Source organism: Musa acuminata, chromosome BXJ2-7, assembly GCF_036884655.1.
Source record: "Musa acuminata AAA Group cultivar baxijiao chromosome BXJ2-7, Cavendish_Baxijiao_AAA, whole genome shotgun sequence".
In the NCBI taxonomy this organism is placed as follows: Eukaryota; Viridiplantae; Streptophyta; class Magnoliopsida; order Zingiberales; family Musaceae; genus Musa; species Musa acuminata.
The window spans coordinates 7,309,245-7,322,623 of NC_088344.1; the positions used below are offsets into that span (position 1 = coordinate 7,309,245).

At 39.9% G+C, this 13,379-nt stretch overlaps 3 protein-coding genes across 6 annotated transcripts; 1 reads left to right on the plus strand and 2 right to left on the minus strand.

Annotated features, from left to right (window-relative positions):
- Positions 1-1,249: 1,249 nt before the first annotated feature.
- LOC135582818 (uncharacterized) lies at positions 1,250-6,050 on the minus strand. 4 transcript variants are annotated; one of them, XR_010488546.1, is made up of 4 exons: positions 4,536-6,050; positions 3,613-3,781; positions 2,865-3,473; positions 1,250-2,726 (listed from the first exon to the last, which is right to left on the minus strand). XR_010488546.1 is itself a non-coding variant. In XM_065116676.1 (2 exons), the coding sequence occupies exon 1, from the start codon at positions 5,979-5,981 to the stop codon at positions 4,536-4,538; it is 1,446 nt and encodes a 481-aa protein (XP_064972748.1). In that variant the 5' UTR covers positions 5,982-6,050; the 3' UTR covers positions 1,250-3,781. The 4 variants fall into 4 exon arrangements, 1 of the variants encoding a protein (XP_064972748.1); XR_010488547.1 differs by adding an exon at positions 3,862-3,921 and having other exon boundaries at positions 1,250-3,473; XR_010488545.1 differs by having other exon boundaries at positions 1,250-3,473.
- LOC103991259 (protein CHUP1, chloroplastic-like) lies at positions 1,810-3,471 on the plus strand. The gene is made up of 4 exons (XM_009410639.3): positions 1,810-1,969; positions 2,089-2,153; positions 2,235-2,924; positions 3,010-3,471. Exons 1-4 carry the CDS (start codon positions 1,810-1,812, stop codon positions 3,469-3,471), a joined length of 1,377 nt encoding a protein of 458 aa, XP_009408914.2.
- Positions 6,051-6,185: 135 nt separating the features above from the next.
- On the minus strand, positions 6,186-11,445 carry LOC135616930 (uncharacterized). Its single transcript, XM_065116679.1, has 6 exons — positions 10,797-11,445; positions 7,137-7,189; positions 6,974-7,061; positions 6,788-6,886; positions 6,610-6,722; positions 6,186-6,534 (listed from the first exon to the last, which is right to left on the minus strand). Exons 1-6 carry the CDS (start codon positions 11,292-11,294, stop codon positions 6,510-6,512), a joined length of 876 nt encoding a protein of 291 aa, XP_064972751.1. The 5' UTR covers positions 11,295-11,445; the 3' UTR covers positions 6,186-6,509.
- Positions 11,446-13,379: the final 1,934 nt, after the last annotated feature.

The following is a 13,379-nucleotide window of genomic DNA, read 5'->3' on the forward strand; positions in this document are numbered from 1 at the left end:
GCCTAAAACATGCTGCAGCTGTTTGTGCCCATGCTTTGTCTCCAAAATGAGCTTCATGAAATATCCTCAACAACTGGATGGTTCAATGTATCCTTCAAGCAACCTCTGTAACAAGTAGTGCAACTTGTTGCATTTTCCATGTGTTTCAAGTTTGATCACTCAGAACTGTATTAGACCTGATTGCCATCTCCAATATCATCATGCCATGGCCAAGTATGTGGTTGGCAAGCCTACAACATCATCATGGAGCTGCATCCAGGACTGCATCATTTGGTCTCCTTAGACCATATCATGAGCAGGGGGTGTTCCTGAAGTGCTTGCTTTACTTTGAAGACTACTCACCCACAATGATGGCCTTACAGAATTAGATCCTCGAGTTCTACTTTGCATCATTGCAAAGGCCTGCTGCTGCACTGGAATTATTGATGTCTCTTTTCTGCAGTTTAAGAACTCATGAGGAGAACTTGTCTGTCGTGTGCCCTTGAAGGCAATAATGATTCAGGCAAACTGTGTTGTTGTTGTGTTTTTTGCAATTACTTGAACTGGGGGTGGGTGAGTTCTACAGCTCCCCCATTGTTGGCATGTAGCATCAATCTGTGAGTGCATCGATTGAGATTGAAGCTAGTTAGATTAGGTGCAATTTTGCTGCCCTTAATTTGGACACTTGAGTGGAATTTTTCCCACACACCCACAAGGCTTTCTTCTACTTCTCCTGCCTCTTTAGGGTCTTGAGAAGCTTCCAACTCAACTCTACAGGAAAGGCATGCTTGTCTTTTATTCGTTTAGCTGCATTAGCTTGAGTGTTCTGTGATCTGCTTGCAAGCCTGTCTCAATCTACATGTAAATTAAACAGATTTGTTGTCTTGTTGAACTCACTAAATCTTCTTTCTTGCTCTCATGTCTGTCTGAGCTTAGAATTTTAGAGACTGTGACTCCTATTTTAGAAATAATTTGTTTTTTTGTTGATGTTTTAATTTTGTTATTTGCAAAGCAAGATTTGTTGGTCTCCAGTTTTAGTGATCAGAAGAGTTAGTTTATTAACCACAGAAGAAAACCGATAAATTGGTTTTCAGTTTTTGCTTGTGAATATTTTTATATATAAAAAAAAGAAAAATATATTTTGCTTCCAGAGATTTCAGGAATGTTGGAAATATATCGATAAAACAAGTAAAAAGAACACAATCATCTCATGCCTCACCTTCAAGTTTCTTTCAGATTAAAAGCTTATAAGTAAATAAAAGAGAATGCGAAGCTAATGATTCCAATTTGCTGCCACATTAACAAGTAGCAACATTGATTGAGTTTAGCATTCAGACTCTTTTAAATCTATAGGAATTTGTATATATTTGGCTGATTCATTTGTTGGCATCTATTCTTAAACCATGTGGTTGCCCCGTTAACAGTTAATGACGTTTTAGTGCATGCTCAACAATATATGCCAAAAGTGTAATGAAGTTTTAACAAGGTTAAGGTTGCGAACCAAAAGTGAAGCGAGCTCTCCGCGCCACCTTCCGTTCTTCTCTCTGGATCACCTCCGCCCTCACGAGATCAAAAGGTGCAGAAGACGATGCCGAGCCTCGACAACGAGCGGCAGCGGAAGAAGGCCACCCGGCGGATTCGCCTTTTGCGTGTTCCCCCTTGCATTGCGTTCGTCCTCTTCTTTAGAGCAGGAAAGCTCGACAGAGTTCTGGTCGGCTGCTTTCTCCATTGTCGTCTCGGCTTCTTCTTCTTCTTCTTCTTCTTGGCGAAAGGTGTCGGCTTTGGCGGCGGATTGGTAGATAGGACGGCGGAAGATAGATTAGCGGAGTAATGGAGTCGATGGTGAGAAGCAGGGGCGTGAATCCCATCATCATCAAGCTTGGCGTCCCAATCGGTCTCACCTTCGCAGGTTTCATCGTCGCCCAGCTCTCGTCTCGCGCCCGACCGCGCGTTCCCTCTCCTGCTGCTTCCACCCATCGTTATTCTTCAGGTGTTCTTCATCTGCCCATTCCCCGATTCATTAAAGCTCCATCTTTACCGACGCCAAACATCAAAATTCGATCTTGACTGCATTTGGTGCTGATTTCCATGTGTGTTTCCTGATCGCAGGTGCCCTGTCGCAAGCCACCGGGAGGTCAAGCGTTGGTCTCAAAGAACTTCGACTTCTAAAAGGCGTAAGAATCAAAGCCCTGCTCGTGATCGAGCCATCTTTATATCAATCGGTTTCTGGCTAATCTTCTGTCTTTCATCTCAAGAAAGCGGCTTTGGCGACGATCGTCAACGGCACTTCGACCACCACCGCGCTGCGTTTGGCTCCGACCAAGACGAGCTCCGGCGACGACGAGTGCGATCACACGGTGAAAGATCTGGACGCCTCCCGGCCCAAGAACCCGTCGATCGAAGAGGACAGTGTGACGGAGCAAGAGATAGCAAGCCTTCGGAGCTTGGTTTGCTCCCTCCAAGAGAACGAGAGGAGCCTGGAGCTCCAACTGCTGGAGTATTACGGAATGCAAGAGCAGGCGGCCGCCGTGAGAGATCTCGAGCGCCAACTGCAGATGAGCTCGACTGAAGCAAGGTTGTCCTCTTTAAGGATCGAGTCGTTGCAGTCCGACAACCAGAGGCTCGAAGCTCAGCTCGCGGATCTTCCGAGAGTGATGAACGAGCTTGAGTCTGCGAGAGCGACGATCAGGCTTCTGAAGAAGAAGTCGCGATCGGATGCAGAGCAGGCGGCGGAGAGAACAGCTTCCCTTCATCAAAGGATCAGCCAATTGCAGCGTCAGAACAACGAGGAGACGGAGGGAAAGCTGAAGAGGCTGGCGGAGCTGGAAGATGAAGCCGCACAACTCAAACTGGTCAACTCGAGTCTAACGGAGCAGAACTCTGACCTGACGAGAAAGCTGGAGTCAGCACAAGCTTCTGCATCATCTGCACTTGAGGCTCAAGAGGTAGCGTCTTCTACATGCTTCCTTCTTCTTGCTTCTTACTTCCATCAAAGCTCATATCAAAGCCAAGAGACATCGTCCACTCCAGTTGCAGGCAGATGCATTGGCGAAAGCCAACTTCTTGAAGGTAGCAAACGAGAAACTGGTGAAGGACATCGAACAGCTCAAAACCGAAAAGGCCGCCGACGTCGAAGAACTGGTGTACCTTCGATGGGTCAATGCATGCCTTAGGTACGAGCTGAAGAACTACAAGCAGAAATCAGCGGCGAAGGATCTCAGCAAGAGCTCGAGTCCCGAGTCCGAGGAGAAACCAAAGCTGCACATGATGGAGTACGCAGACTCCGGTATCGATGAGAAAACCTCGAGTTTCGTAGACTTTGACTCAGAGCATTCTTTTTCTTCACAAACATCCACTGAAGAATCTGAAGACGCTGCGATCGAAGTCATCTCCTCAACCAGACATGGAAATTCCAAGAAAATGAAGTTTATCGGCAAGCTTAAGAAGCTGGTGTTGGGAAAACAAACCCATAGTAGCAGATCTTTCGCATAATTCTGAAGAAAGAGCATCGATCTCAACATGTTCGATCTCATTTGGAAGCTATAACCTGGACCTCCAACATTACAAAGACTGGATGTCCAAGCATTATAAGATAAATATTAGATGTATAAAAGAGAAGCTGGAACAGCTTACCATGTGAGACAATGGTCTCTGGATTGAGAAGCTGTAGCTGCATTGAAGAGAACAAGAGGATTGTCTACATCCAATAGAAGATCAGCATCCTTAGCAACTGATCCACTCTGTGCCAATAGGTCGAATTAGTGGCTTAATCATACACAACCAGCTGTTTGGCTGTCCTCACCTGCAAAGACAGGCAACTAGCATGGTAGAAAGTTGTAATTTGCTAGTATTTGAATCATAAATACAAGATGGATATGGTACAAGTTCTTGTAGCTGGCTATTTCTGCATTTCGGTTGTTCTTCATTGAGGTTCCTGCATAGCTTTTTTTTTTTCGATAAAAGAAATGGAGTTTACTAATTCCGTCTTTACCTAATTATGTAAAAAAAATTATATACAATAATATTAATAAATTATAATAATAACAGAGTATCATACTAAAACATTAAACAGTTAAGAAATAACATATATAAAATATCACACTCAAATGTTAACCATAAAGAATGTTGAGGTGGATGTACGGAGTTAACAAGAAATATAGCAAGAAATGTTCTCGTTGATAAACAATCATTTTGATATCAACGTATGTTAAGGAGATGTTGTCGTTAGACAATGAAAGAAAAGTGGTAGAAGGAGTTCTAGAAAGATTTTATTAGAAACTATAAGCAAAGATTTAAATACTCTTAATTTGACTAAAAATATAAGATTTTGTGTGTCTCAATAGTGACAAAAGATTAACCAACACCAATTAGTTGAGAAATTATGGCTTGCTGTTGTTGTTTACCGATACACTAAAATATTCTGGTTTCAAATTTCCTTCAGGAAACATGAAAGAGTTCATAACTTGTCAATCTGAACTATCAATATCTAAAGAGAGTTCTTCAGTTTGTAAGAGAAGAATTAAACACATAAGAAAGAGAAGAACATGTAAATTTACCTAAACGCTCAACTTTGATAGTATGGATTTGGTCACGAAAGTTCCTGTCCTCATAGCAGCTCTCTCCAACGAAACCTTGTGCAGGCTGGAAGCTCTAGCGCATTTGGAGACGAAACACAACATGAAATTCCCAAACTTCAGAGATTTAGAGAACTTGTGTGCGTTCTCATCGATCACGGACACAAGATGGTCTGCAGTGTCGGGTGTCAAACAAACATTGTGATTGAGGACATGGTTGAATAGCATGAACAGCGATTCTGTCCACACCAGCTCATCAGATAGCAACTCCTCATGGCATGGCAAGCACACAGGCCTCCTGTCCCCCGCATTCCCGCAAAGCAATCTCTGGCAGAAGGCCGAAACATGCACCGGGTTCAAGCACTCTCTGATGACCCTCGCCAGCGCATCACAGAGAACCACATTGAGCCCTTCCTTGCGAAGTGACAAGGGTAGGAGTAGAGCTTCGACGGCCGCCACAGGATGGAGCTGGCAGAACCGTGTCGTGGCGGATAGCAGCACCCTCGACGCCGGCTTTTGGAGCGTCAGCAGCTTGGGGAGGACGAGCGAGCAGAGAACGTGGGCGTGCCATCCCACGAAACTCAAGCCATGCTCTCCCGACAAGTTGGAAAGGAGAACCGAAGCCATCTCATCGTCGGCCTCCCAAGGTTGGATCAAGCCAAGAACCATAAGCTGGCTGCCAGTTCCAGAGTCCAAGCAGAGCTGTCGGATGTCTTTGGCCAAGAGAATGGCTGTAGGTGCTGCCTCTGATGCCAACAGCCCCGCTTTCAAAACCGAAGCACGCTCGATTATCTGTGGATCAAGAACAGGAGGAGGAGGAAGAGGAGAATATGTCGCAGGCTCATCATCTCGAAAAGCGACTAATTCCATTGATTGGGGTTCGGCAGCAAAATATCGATCGTTGCTTCTGGGCAATGAGCCCGCAGGGAGAGGAAGCCAAGGAAGAAGCGGAGCAGCAGCAAAGACGGGATCGTTAAGCCATTGAGGCAACGCATAGAGATCGACATCGTTCTCATTCGTTCTACGGTGAAGATGATCAAGTGTATGTCCACAGGCAACGGGAGGGGCCGAAGAGGACACTGCATCGAGCAGGTGGTGGGCGGCCTTACGCGCCCAAAAAGCAGAGCTATCGATGAAGGCGGAGGAGTCGAGGAAGTGGGCGGCAAGGGAGATGAGGCAGGCGCGAGGGAAGCGGTGGTGGTGGACGGCGAGGAAGGAGAGGATGCGGGACTGAAGGGCGGGGGGAAGGGTTTGGAGGAGGATGGGCGGCGGGGAACGAGAAGAGGGAACGGCAGAGAGGAGTAGGGAGAGGAAGGCGGTGGTGGGATGGTGGTGGTTATCGAACCAGAGGGAGGCGTCGCCCTCCGGCGCGGCGGAGCTGAGGAAGATCTCGAAGAGGGGAAGCCACCGCTCCAATCTGTCGGCCATTCTCTCTCGTGCTCCCGCTCCCGCTCCCGCCTTCCCACTTGCAGCCCTCTTCAAGACTTACCGTAGGCCGACTCCTCCCTACAATTGGGCCGATGGCAAAGCCCATATAATAATGGGCAATGTATCATTCATTGTTAAAGTAATTACACGTAAAATGTGCTAATCATCGAAATCTTAGCATAAATAATGGCATCCAACATCAAATAACTCTAAACAATTTGTAACTTCATACATTTGTAGTTTTACATATATCAAAAACAGCCCAAATCTCTTAGTATGGATTCAGCAAATATGTTTACAATGTAACATCACAGACCTAAATTTGAGGACCAACAAATAACACATCAGACCTGTAAGCAATTAGTATCCACTCTTCTATGCTTGATAGCAGTCCACAAGTTCTACAGCCAGTTAAAAGAGCACTTGAAGACAACACTAAGAGATGCACATGGACATCCCAAAAGAAAAAAGAAAACAGTCCTACTGTGGTTGAATAAACTCTTTGGACAGCAAATGTACACCAGATAATTATCTCAGCTTGCGGTTTCTTTGCCTGCAAAAGATCCAGAGAGTATATGAATGTGACACCAAATACCCAGGAGTAGCTAGTTAACAGTATGCTACTGACCAGAACAAATCCTTCTTTTCCTGAGCTAAGAACTCCTCGAATGAGATATCAGGCAATTCGGCAGCTTGGTCTGATTTAGCCTTCTGCTCCATGTTTGCGCTAACCTCAAGCATCTGCCAATAGCATGTCAGATGGGCATTAAAATCACATAATCAATATGGTGCGGGCGTGTTATTACTGTTTTATATGCTGGTGAGAGCTTGAGCTGCTCCTGAAGTAGATTATAAACAGTTGCATCTTCCTCCACTCTCTTGTGCTCAGCTTCTAGTTTGTATATCTGCAGGAACATACAAAGAATTATCTTAGGGGAAATGCATGAAATATATACTAGCTGCTGTGGTCAAGCAACGATTCTTAATATAACCTGTTGGCAAAGACGATCAAAAGAAGATCTGTCAGCTTTATACAATAATGCTTTCTTTATTTTGAAACTCCTTTGAATAATCTCTGACCTGAAAAGGGTGGATGCATAATTTTTCTGGCATGATAACAATAAATAACAGCAAGAGTGTAAATTGGCTACATACTTGCGCTGCAATTCATTTCTTGCGTCAACCAGACAGTTGATGAACTGACCAACCTGAACAAGAGAATGCTCATTATATGCTCCAACAACTCCAACCAAGCTTATCAGATACATGGGGTTTCTTTCACAAAATCAGTTTGAAATGAAATAGAAACTAAGCATCCTCAAATTTAAAGGACAGTTGCAGAAAGGGTCTGTTGATGTAGAGCGAGTTGTATGATAAAAAAAAGTGTTCTGTATGCAAAATCCAATAAGATTCAGTCAAAAATATTGAATATAAAAGCATCCAACAAATCCACTACATTCATTGAAATGGGAAGTTGAAGAATTGCTGTGTTGGTGATGAAAGAAAGATCAAACGAAATACATAAAGGACAGATTCATTCAACTTTACAATGGACAGGTAGCCTATTATTTAGCTACAATGAATGCATCAGTTGCTCAGTTGTTGGATTAAAATGGTGAATAAACAAATCTCTCCTTTTCCAACTTAGATCAACCTTCTAATTAAACATCAATAAATGATTGCAGGCTAAAGATTGTGAATCTAGATATTTTTTATTCAATATTAGCTTTCTTGTAATGTCTATTTGGTAAGGTGGTCTTTGTCTAACAGAGATACTTTTCTCATTTTCTATGCTTCACAATGAGGTATCACTAGCTTTTATGAGATCATGACTAATATAGTTATTGTGTTTGACTTTTAACAGACTTATCCTGCCAGATATTCACAATCAGAAATTGTCTCTATCCAAAGTTATCCATATGTTATTATCTATAAGCTGAGTTTTTAGCACAAATTTAGAAAGTATCCTGGGTATGTCTTTGTACTAGGCTTCCAATAAGAATGTGGTGTGGATCCTGATTTATGGCTAAAGACTTAAGAAGTCAGATCCAATGCAGGATGCAAATGTTGAGTTCTTTTTTCCTGCAAAAAGAAAGATAATTGTTTTTCCTTTAATAAGATGCCACGGCAATGGCTATATATTTGTCACAAAGGCAACCAATCATTGTGATTTGGTTCCAAATTATATGCTCTTCTACATCAGAACCATAATAGGCATGTGATCTCCAGAATATTAACGAGCCTTTACAAAAAAAAACAGCAATATATATATATATATATATATATATATATATATTGGAACTGGTATTTTAAGAACCATGTTTCACCTCCAAACTAAAATTTGAGAATCGCATTTTAAATGTATAAAGATATAAACCACTTATATTAATTAAAAGTGTGTTTTCTCATCGAACATCTATAGCATGAAAGTTCCTGCTTTCAACCTCGAGGCATCATGCACATTAGAGAAAGAACTTCACATAGTTCCATAGCTGAGTCAAACATCTATTTTCTTAATATTTATTATATGAAACTGCTATTCTTAAGAGAAACACAAATGCCACAGAATCAAAGTAAATAATAAAGGCACGTCTTTAGATGAATAAACTAAGCTCCTCTCTTTCTCCAGTCCGTGGGGCTATCAACAATTTATAGTATATTCTGTAACTGGACTATATCAAATGCCTATACAACAGTTTTGGTGCCCATAGCTAACTTCTAATACCAGTTTCCACAGCTTCCAGGATTCTCATGAATTTACTGGGAAATGGTTAACCAAAAAGTGGTCATTCTTTCAAAGCATTTCAAATAACAAAATAAAATAACTTCCACATGCAAGTTAGTCATTCTCAAGTGGTTTCTTCATTGATGTCACTTCCAATCTTGCAGGCTAAAAATAAAAGTTCTTCAAGCCTCCAAATGAAAACAAGAGTTTTCTTTCTTTTTAATGAAGTGATCAATTTGTAAGGACACCTCTCAACTTTTGCTGTTTACTTCTAAATGCAGACAATTCCACTTTGCGTGTGTGAAATATCCTAGTTGTTCTTCATAATACACAAAAAGAGAACCAGATGTCCTATTTGAATGGGTTGCTCGATCGATTGCAATATATCCATGAGGAGGGCAACAGAAATGCTATATGAATATAAAAAGTTGAAAATTAGCAACAACCTGGTTTTGTAAGCCACATGCCTTCAGTCCCAAAGTCGTTATAATTCAGAAAAGTATACTCGTGCAATTAACAGGCAGTCAAATTTATGCAATCAAAGATGAGATATATATCTAAAAGTTCCTCCTTTTGCAACTTATTCTATTTCAGGAACTACATATTATATGAATATATATGGATATAATTGATTAACAAATATCTAAAGTAACAGGGAAGTCTTGATTTATCCTCCTAAAGTAAAATACATGATTGAGGTTCAAGATATCTGAACTGGAAAGTTTTCTTGGCATTGTTAGGATAACTGAAACGGCTAACAAGAATATGTCATTCATGACCTTGAATGCACAATTCAAGATCCTTAGATGGAATTACAGATTGATGATAACACAGAGCTATATTTTACATGTTGACTGTAAACAGATGAAATTAAAAGAACAATGCATTAAAATTGAAGACAAGGATATCATCAGATGTTCCATGACAAGCGAGGCATATGTTGCCTATTATGCCCATTACAAACATGGATAAAGAAGGGTGACAAAACCAACTTGTTTTGGTGACATAAATATTTCATGTCATCCTAAAAAGGATGAACCTACTAAAAAATCAATTGGAATTCAATAAACTATGACCAATGATGACCCGGATTTGCTAAGCCTAAAATATAAAAATATATTGGAAAATGTAGAAGTGCAAATTGAATAGTAGAGATAAAGAGAAATGCATGATTGAAATGATCAGTTCTTTAATTTTGTCTTCATGGACTGTGAAATTTAAGTATCCTATTGGTAGAAGATGAATAACAAGATCTCCGCTTAGGTATAAGATGGCAAAATTCTGATGTTAATCCTATGATTTCCCAGAATGCCTCCAAAACCAAAGAATGAAACGGAAATCCTATTCCAATCTCTAGGCATATAGAAAAAGGTCTCCTTCACTGGCCTCCACATCGCCCATTCTGCAGTACTCTAGAATATGATGTAAGTAAACAGGTTGAGTAAATGTCGTCCACATAACATTTTCCCATCTGATTGATCTTTAACAATAAAAATTACGATTGTGATTTGTGTTTAGTAATCAACATATATGAAAATAATTATTACTGAGTGTGATAAGTTTTCATGAATCATGTGATGGATAAATCTATGCTCCTTGACATATTTTCCATATTTGGCTGACTGTTAAGTGGGAAAAGTTAGCCTATATTGCAACTTTTTATGGTTAAGATTACGTACTCTGCGACATCAATTCTGATTGATTTTCCAAATACCAGTTTCCTATATTTTCTTTATGATCCCTTCTCGTAGTCCGATTAAGAGTCACAAGATAACTACACCAAGTTCAAAACCCTAAGAATAAGTAAGAAGTTAGGGTTAAGATGTTCTAACAAATGACCCGATCACCACATGGAATCGATCAATATCATAGTGGGAGGAAACCTCACACGGCATGACATCAATAAAATCTCCAACTTTTCTTTTCACGACTGCAAAATCTCAAATCTTATGAATTTATATCTTTGTTCCCTTCTCCTCCAAATATAAGATAAATCAGGGATAGCAAGAAAGAAAAATCAACCGCAGCTACAAAACTTCGTCAAAGACACGAACGCCAAAAGCTAAAAGTTCGAGGGAGAGCAAGAAAACCTGAGCGACTGTCAAGGTCTTGGCTTTATTGGACTCGACGATCTCATCATACTGTAGCTTGATCCTCCTCTGCGTCGAGCTCGCAAACGAGGAGAACGGGTAGATGCGGTCCATCCTCCGGTTCCCCACCTCTCCCATTCCATACGCCGCCGCCGCGTTCCCATCGTCATCTCCCCCTTCCAATCCCCCTCGACAAATCCCCCTCTTCTTCCTCGCCTTCTTTCTCCTGCCCTTGTCCTCACCGCCCGCCGGCTCCGCCGCTGCCGCCGCGTCCTTCTCCCCGCCGTCCTTGGGCGGCTGCGGAGGTGGGTCCCACGCGGAGAGGTCACGGCGGAGGTGATGGTGCTCCTTTTCTCGGCATCCGAGCCACGGATGCCCACGCTTCTTGTTCCTGAGGTAGAGGAGGAGGAGGAGGAAGAGGAGGGAGAAAGAAAGGGAGGAGATGAATAGGAGGAAGGAGGAGGAGGAGTGCGCAACTACAGATGGTGGTACCGCCATGGGCGGAGGCTCGACATCCCACAAGAATAGAATAGAGAGGATCAGAGAGAACCCCTACTCACTTCTTTCTGCCCCTCCTGCTCCGGCTTTGGGTTCCAATGTTCTGTACAAGCCTTCTTTTTTGTTGAGGCGGAGGTGGCAATTTGGGTACGGCGTTGGAATACTTGCGGTGAAGGAAAGGGGTAAGCAAGCAATAATAATAATAATAATAATAAATAAAAGAAACGGTAAAAAAACAAAAATTGAAGTGGAGTGACAAAAGATAAAGCAGTGCTATTCTTTTTCATGGCACATATATATATATATATATATATATATATATATATATATATATATATATATATATATATATATATATATATATATATATAATTTAATTAGATCTTTTTTGAATTTAAAATTTTATATTAAATTTGTTATAATTATGAAGTAAAATATTTAAATTTATTTATCCTAATATCATCGATTTTACTGATAAAAATATGAAAATAATGAGTAAAAAAATAATTTTAATATTGGATCAAGTGATTGTTGTAGATGAGAAAAGTAACAGCGAGAGATGAGAATCGCTAAGCAACTATATTCACGTCGATACAATTGTCGAGTAAAGAAAGTGTCATTAATGCAGATACCAAGTGACACTTTTACCATTGGACAACTATATCAACGCTAACGTAAATATAGAGCAACGAAAGGATAACTCAATATTTTCGTCGATATCGACGCAAATATAGAGAGGATCAGAGAGAACCCCTACTCACTTCTTTCTGCCCCTCCTGCTCCGGCTTTGGGTTCCAATGTTCTGTACAAGCCTTCTTTTTTGTTGAGGCGGAGGTGGCAATTTGGGTACGGCGTTGGAATACTTGCGGGGAAGGAAAGGGGTAAGCAAACAATAATAATAATAATAAAGAAAAGAAACGGTAAAAAAAGAAAAAAAAAAGAAAAATTGAAGTGGAGTGACAAAAGATAAAGCAGTACTATTCTTTTTCATGGCATATATATATATATATATATATATATATATATATATATATATATATATATATATATATATATATATATATATATATAATTTAATTATATCTTCTTTGAAATTAAATTTTTATATTAAAATTTTTATAATTATGAAAATAAAATATTTACATTTATTTATCCTAATATCATCGATTTTACTGATAAAAATATGAAAACAATGAGTAAAAAAATAATTTTAATGTTCCAATTGACGATGACAGACGATGACGTTGTTGGGCCACAAGTGACCGTTGCGGATGAGAAAAGTAATAGCGAGAGATGAGGATCGCTTGACAACTATATTCACATCAATATAATTATCGAGCAACGAAAGTGCAATCAATACAGATACCAAGTGACACTTTTACCATTGGACAACTACATCAATGTCAACGTAAATGTAAAGCAACAAAAGGATAACTCAATATTTACGTCGATATCAACGCAAATATAGAACAGCACGATATAAAACAAGTCCTCTCGCCATCGCTTTTTTCATCCACAATAACTACATGTGGCCCTAGCAACATCAACTTTTGCCACCATCATTTAAAACGTTGAAATTATATTTTTTACTTATTATTTTTATTTTTATTTTATATTTTATATTTTTATTAGTAAAATCAATAATTTTATGATAAATAAATCTAAATATTTTACTTTCATAATTATAACTACGATGTTAAAAAGGTTTAACTATAGAAGATATCATTGGTCGTCACATAAAAAATAACATATGAGAATCAGTAACATATTTGATTGTGTTATATATACATAACACAGATACTAGTAGGACATAATATTTTTATTTATTTTTAATATAGTATGGAACGTCCGAAAATTATAGTATACATGATACATAAATTTTCTTTCAATATATCTTCCATATGATAAATAATATAATATGAGACTACTATTGGTTTCCTTCCCATTTATCATCCATGTTAGAAATTACATGGTGAGGGATTATAGCATTAATGCCACACAAGTTTTGTTTCTATGTTGGGAAAAATACAGCATGAGATTGTAGTGTTAACGGTGTACAAGTTTTCTTCCTTCTATTTGTCATCC

Bases quoted from the DNA above. Each gene is read 5' to 3' on its own strand.
- LOC135616930 (XM_065116679.1), bottom strand. From the start codon at position 11,294: ATGGCGGTACCACCATCTGTAGTTGCGCACTCCTCCTCCTCCTTCCTC. The intron at 6,887-6,973 runs GTTATATTAAGA...ATGTTCCTGCAG, and splicing joins TTGATCGTCTTTGCCAACAG to ATATACAAACTAGAAGCTGA. The intron at 6,535-6,609 runs GTCAGTAGCATA...GATCTTTTGCAG, and splicing joins GAAAAGAAGGATTTGTTCTG to GCAAAGAAACCGCAAGCTGA.
- LOC135582818 (XM_065116676.1), bottom strand. From the start codon at position 5,981: ATGGCCGACAGATTGGAGCGGTGGCTTCCCCTCTTCGAGATCTTCCTC.
- LOC103991259 (XM_009410639.3), top strand. From the start codon at position 1,810: ATGGAGTCGATGGTGAGAAGCAGGGGCGTGAATCCCATCATCATCAAG. The intron at 1,970-2,088 runs GTGTTCTTCATC...TCCTGATCGCAG, and splicing joins CACCCATCGTTATTCTTCAG to GTGCCCTGTCGCAAGCCACC. The intron at 2,925-3,009 runs GTAGCGTCTTCT...CGTCCACTCCAG, and splicing joins CTGCACTTGAGGCTCAAGAG to TTGCAGGCAGATGCATTGGC.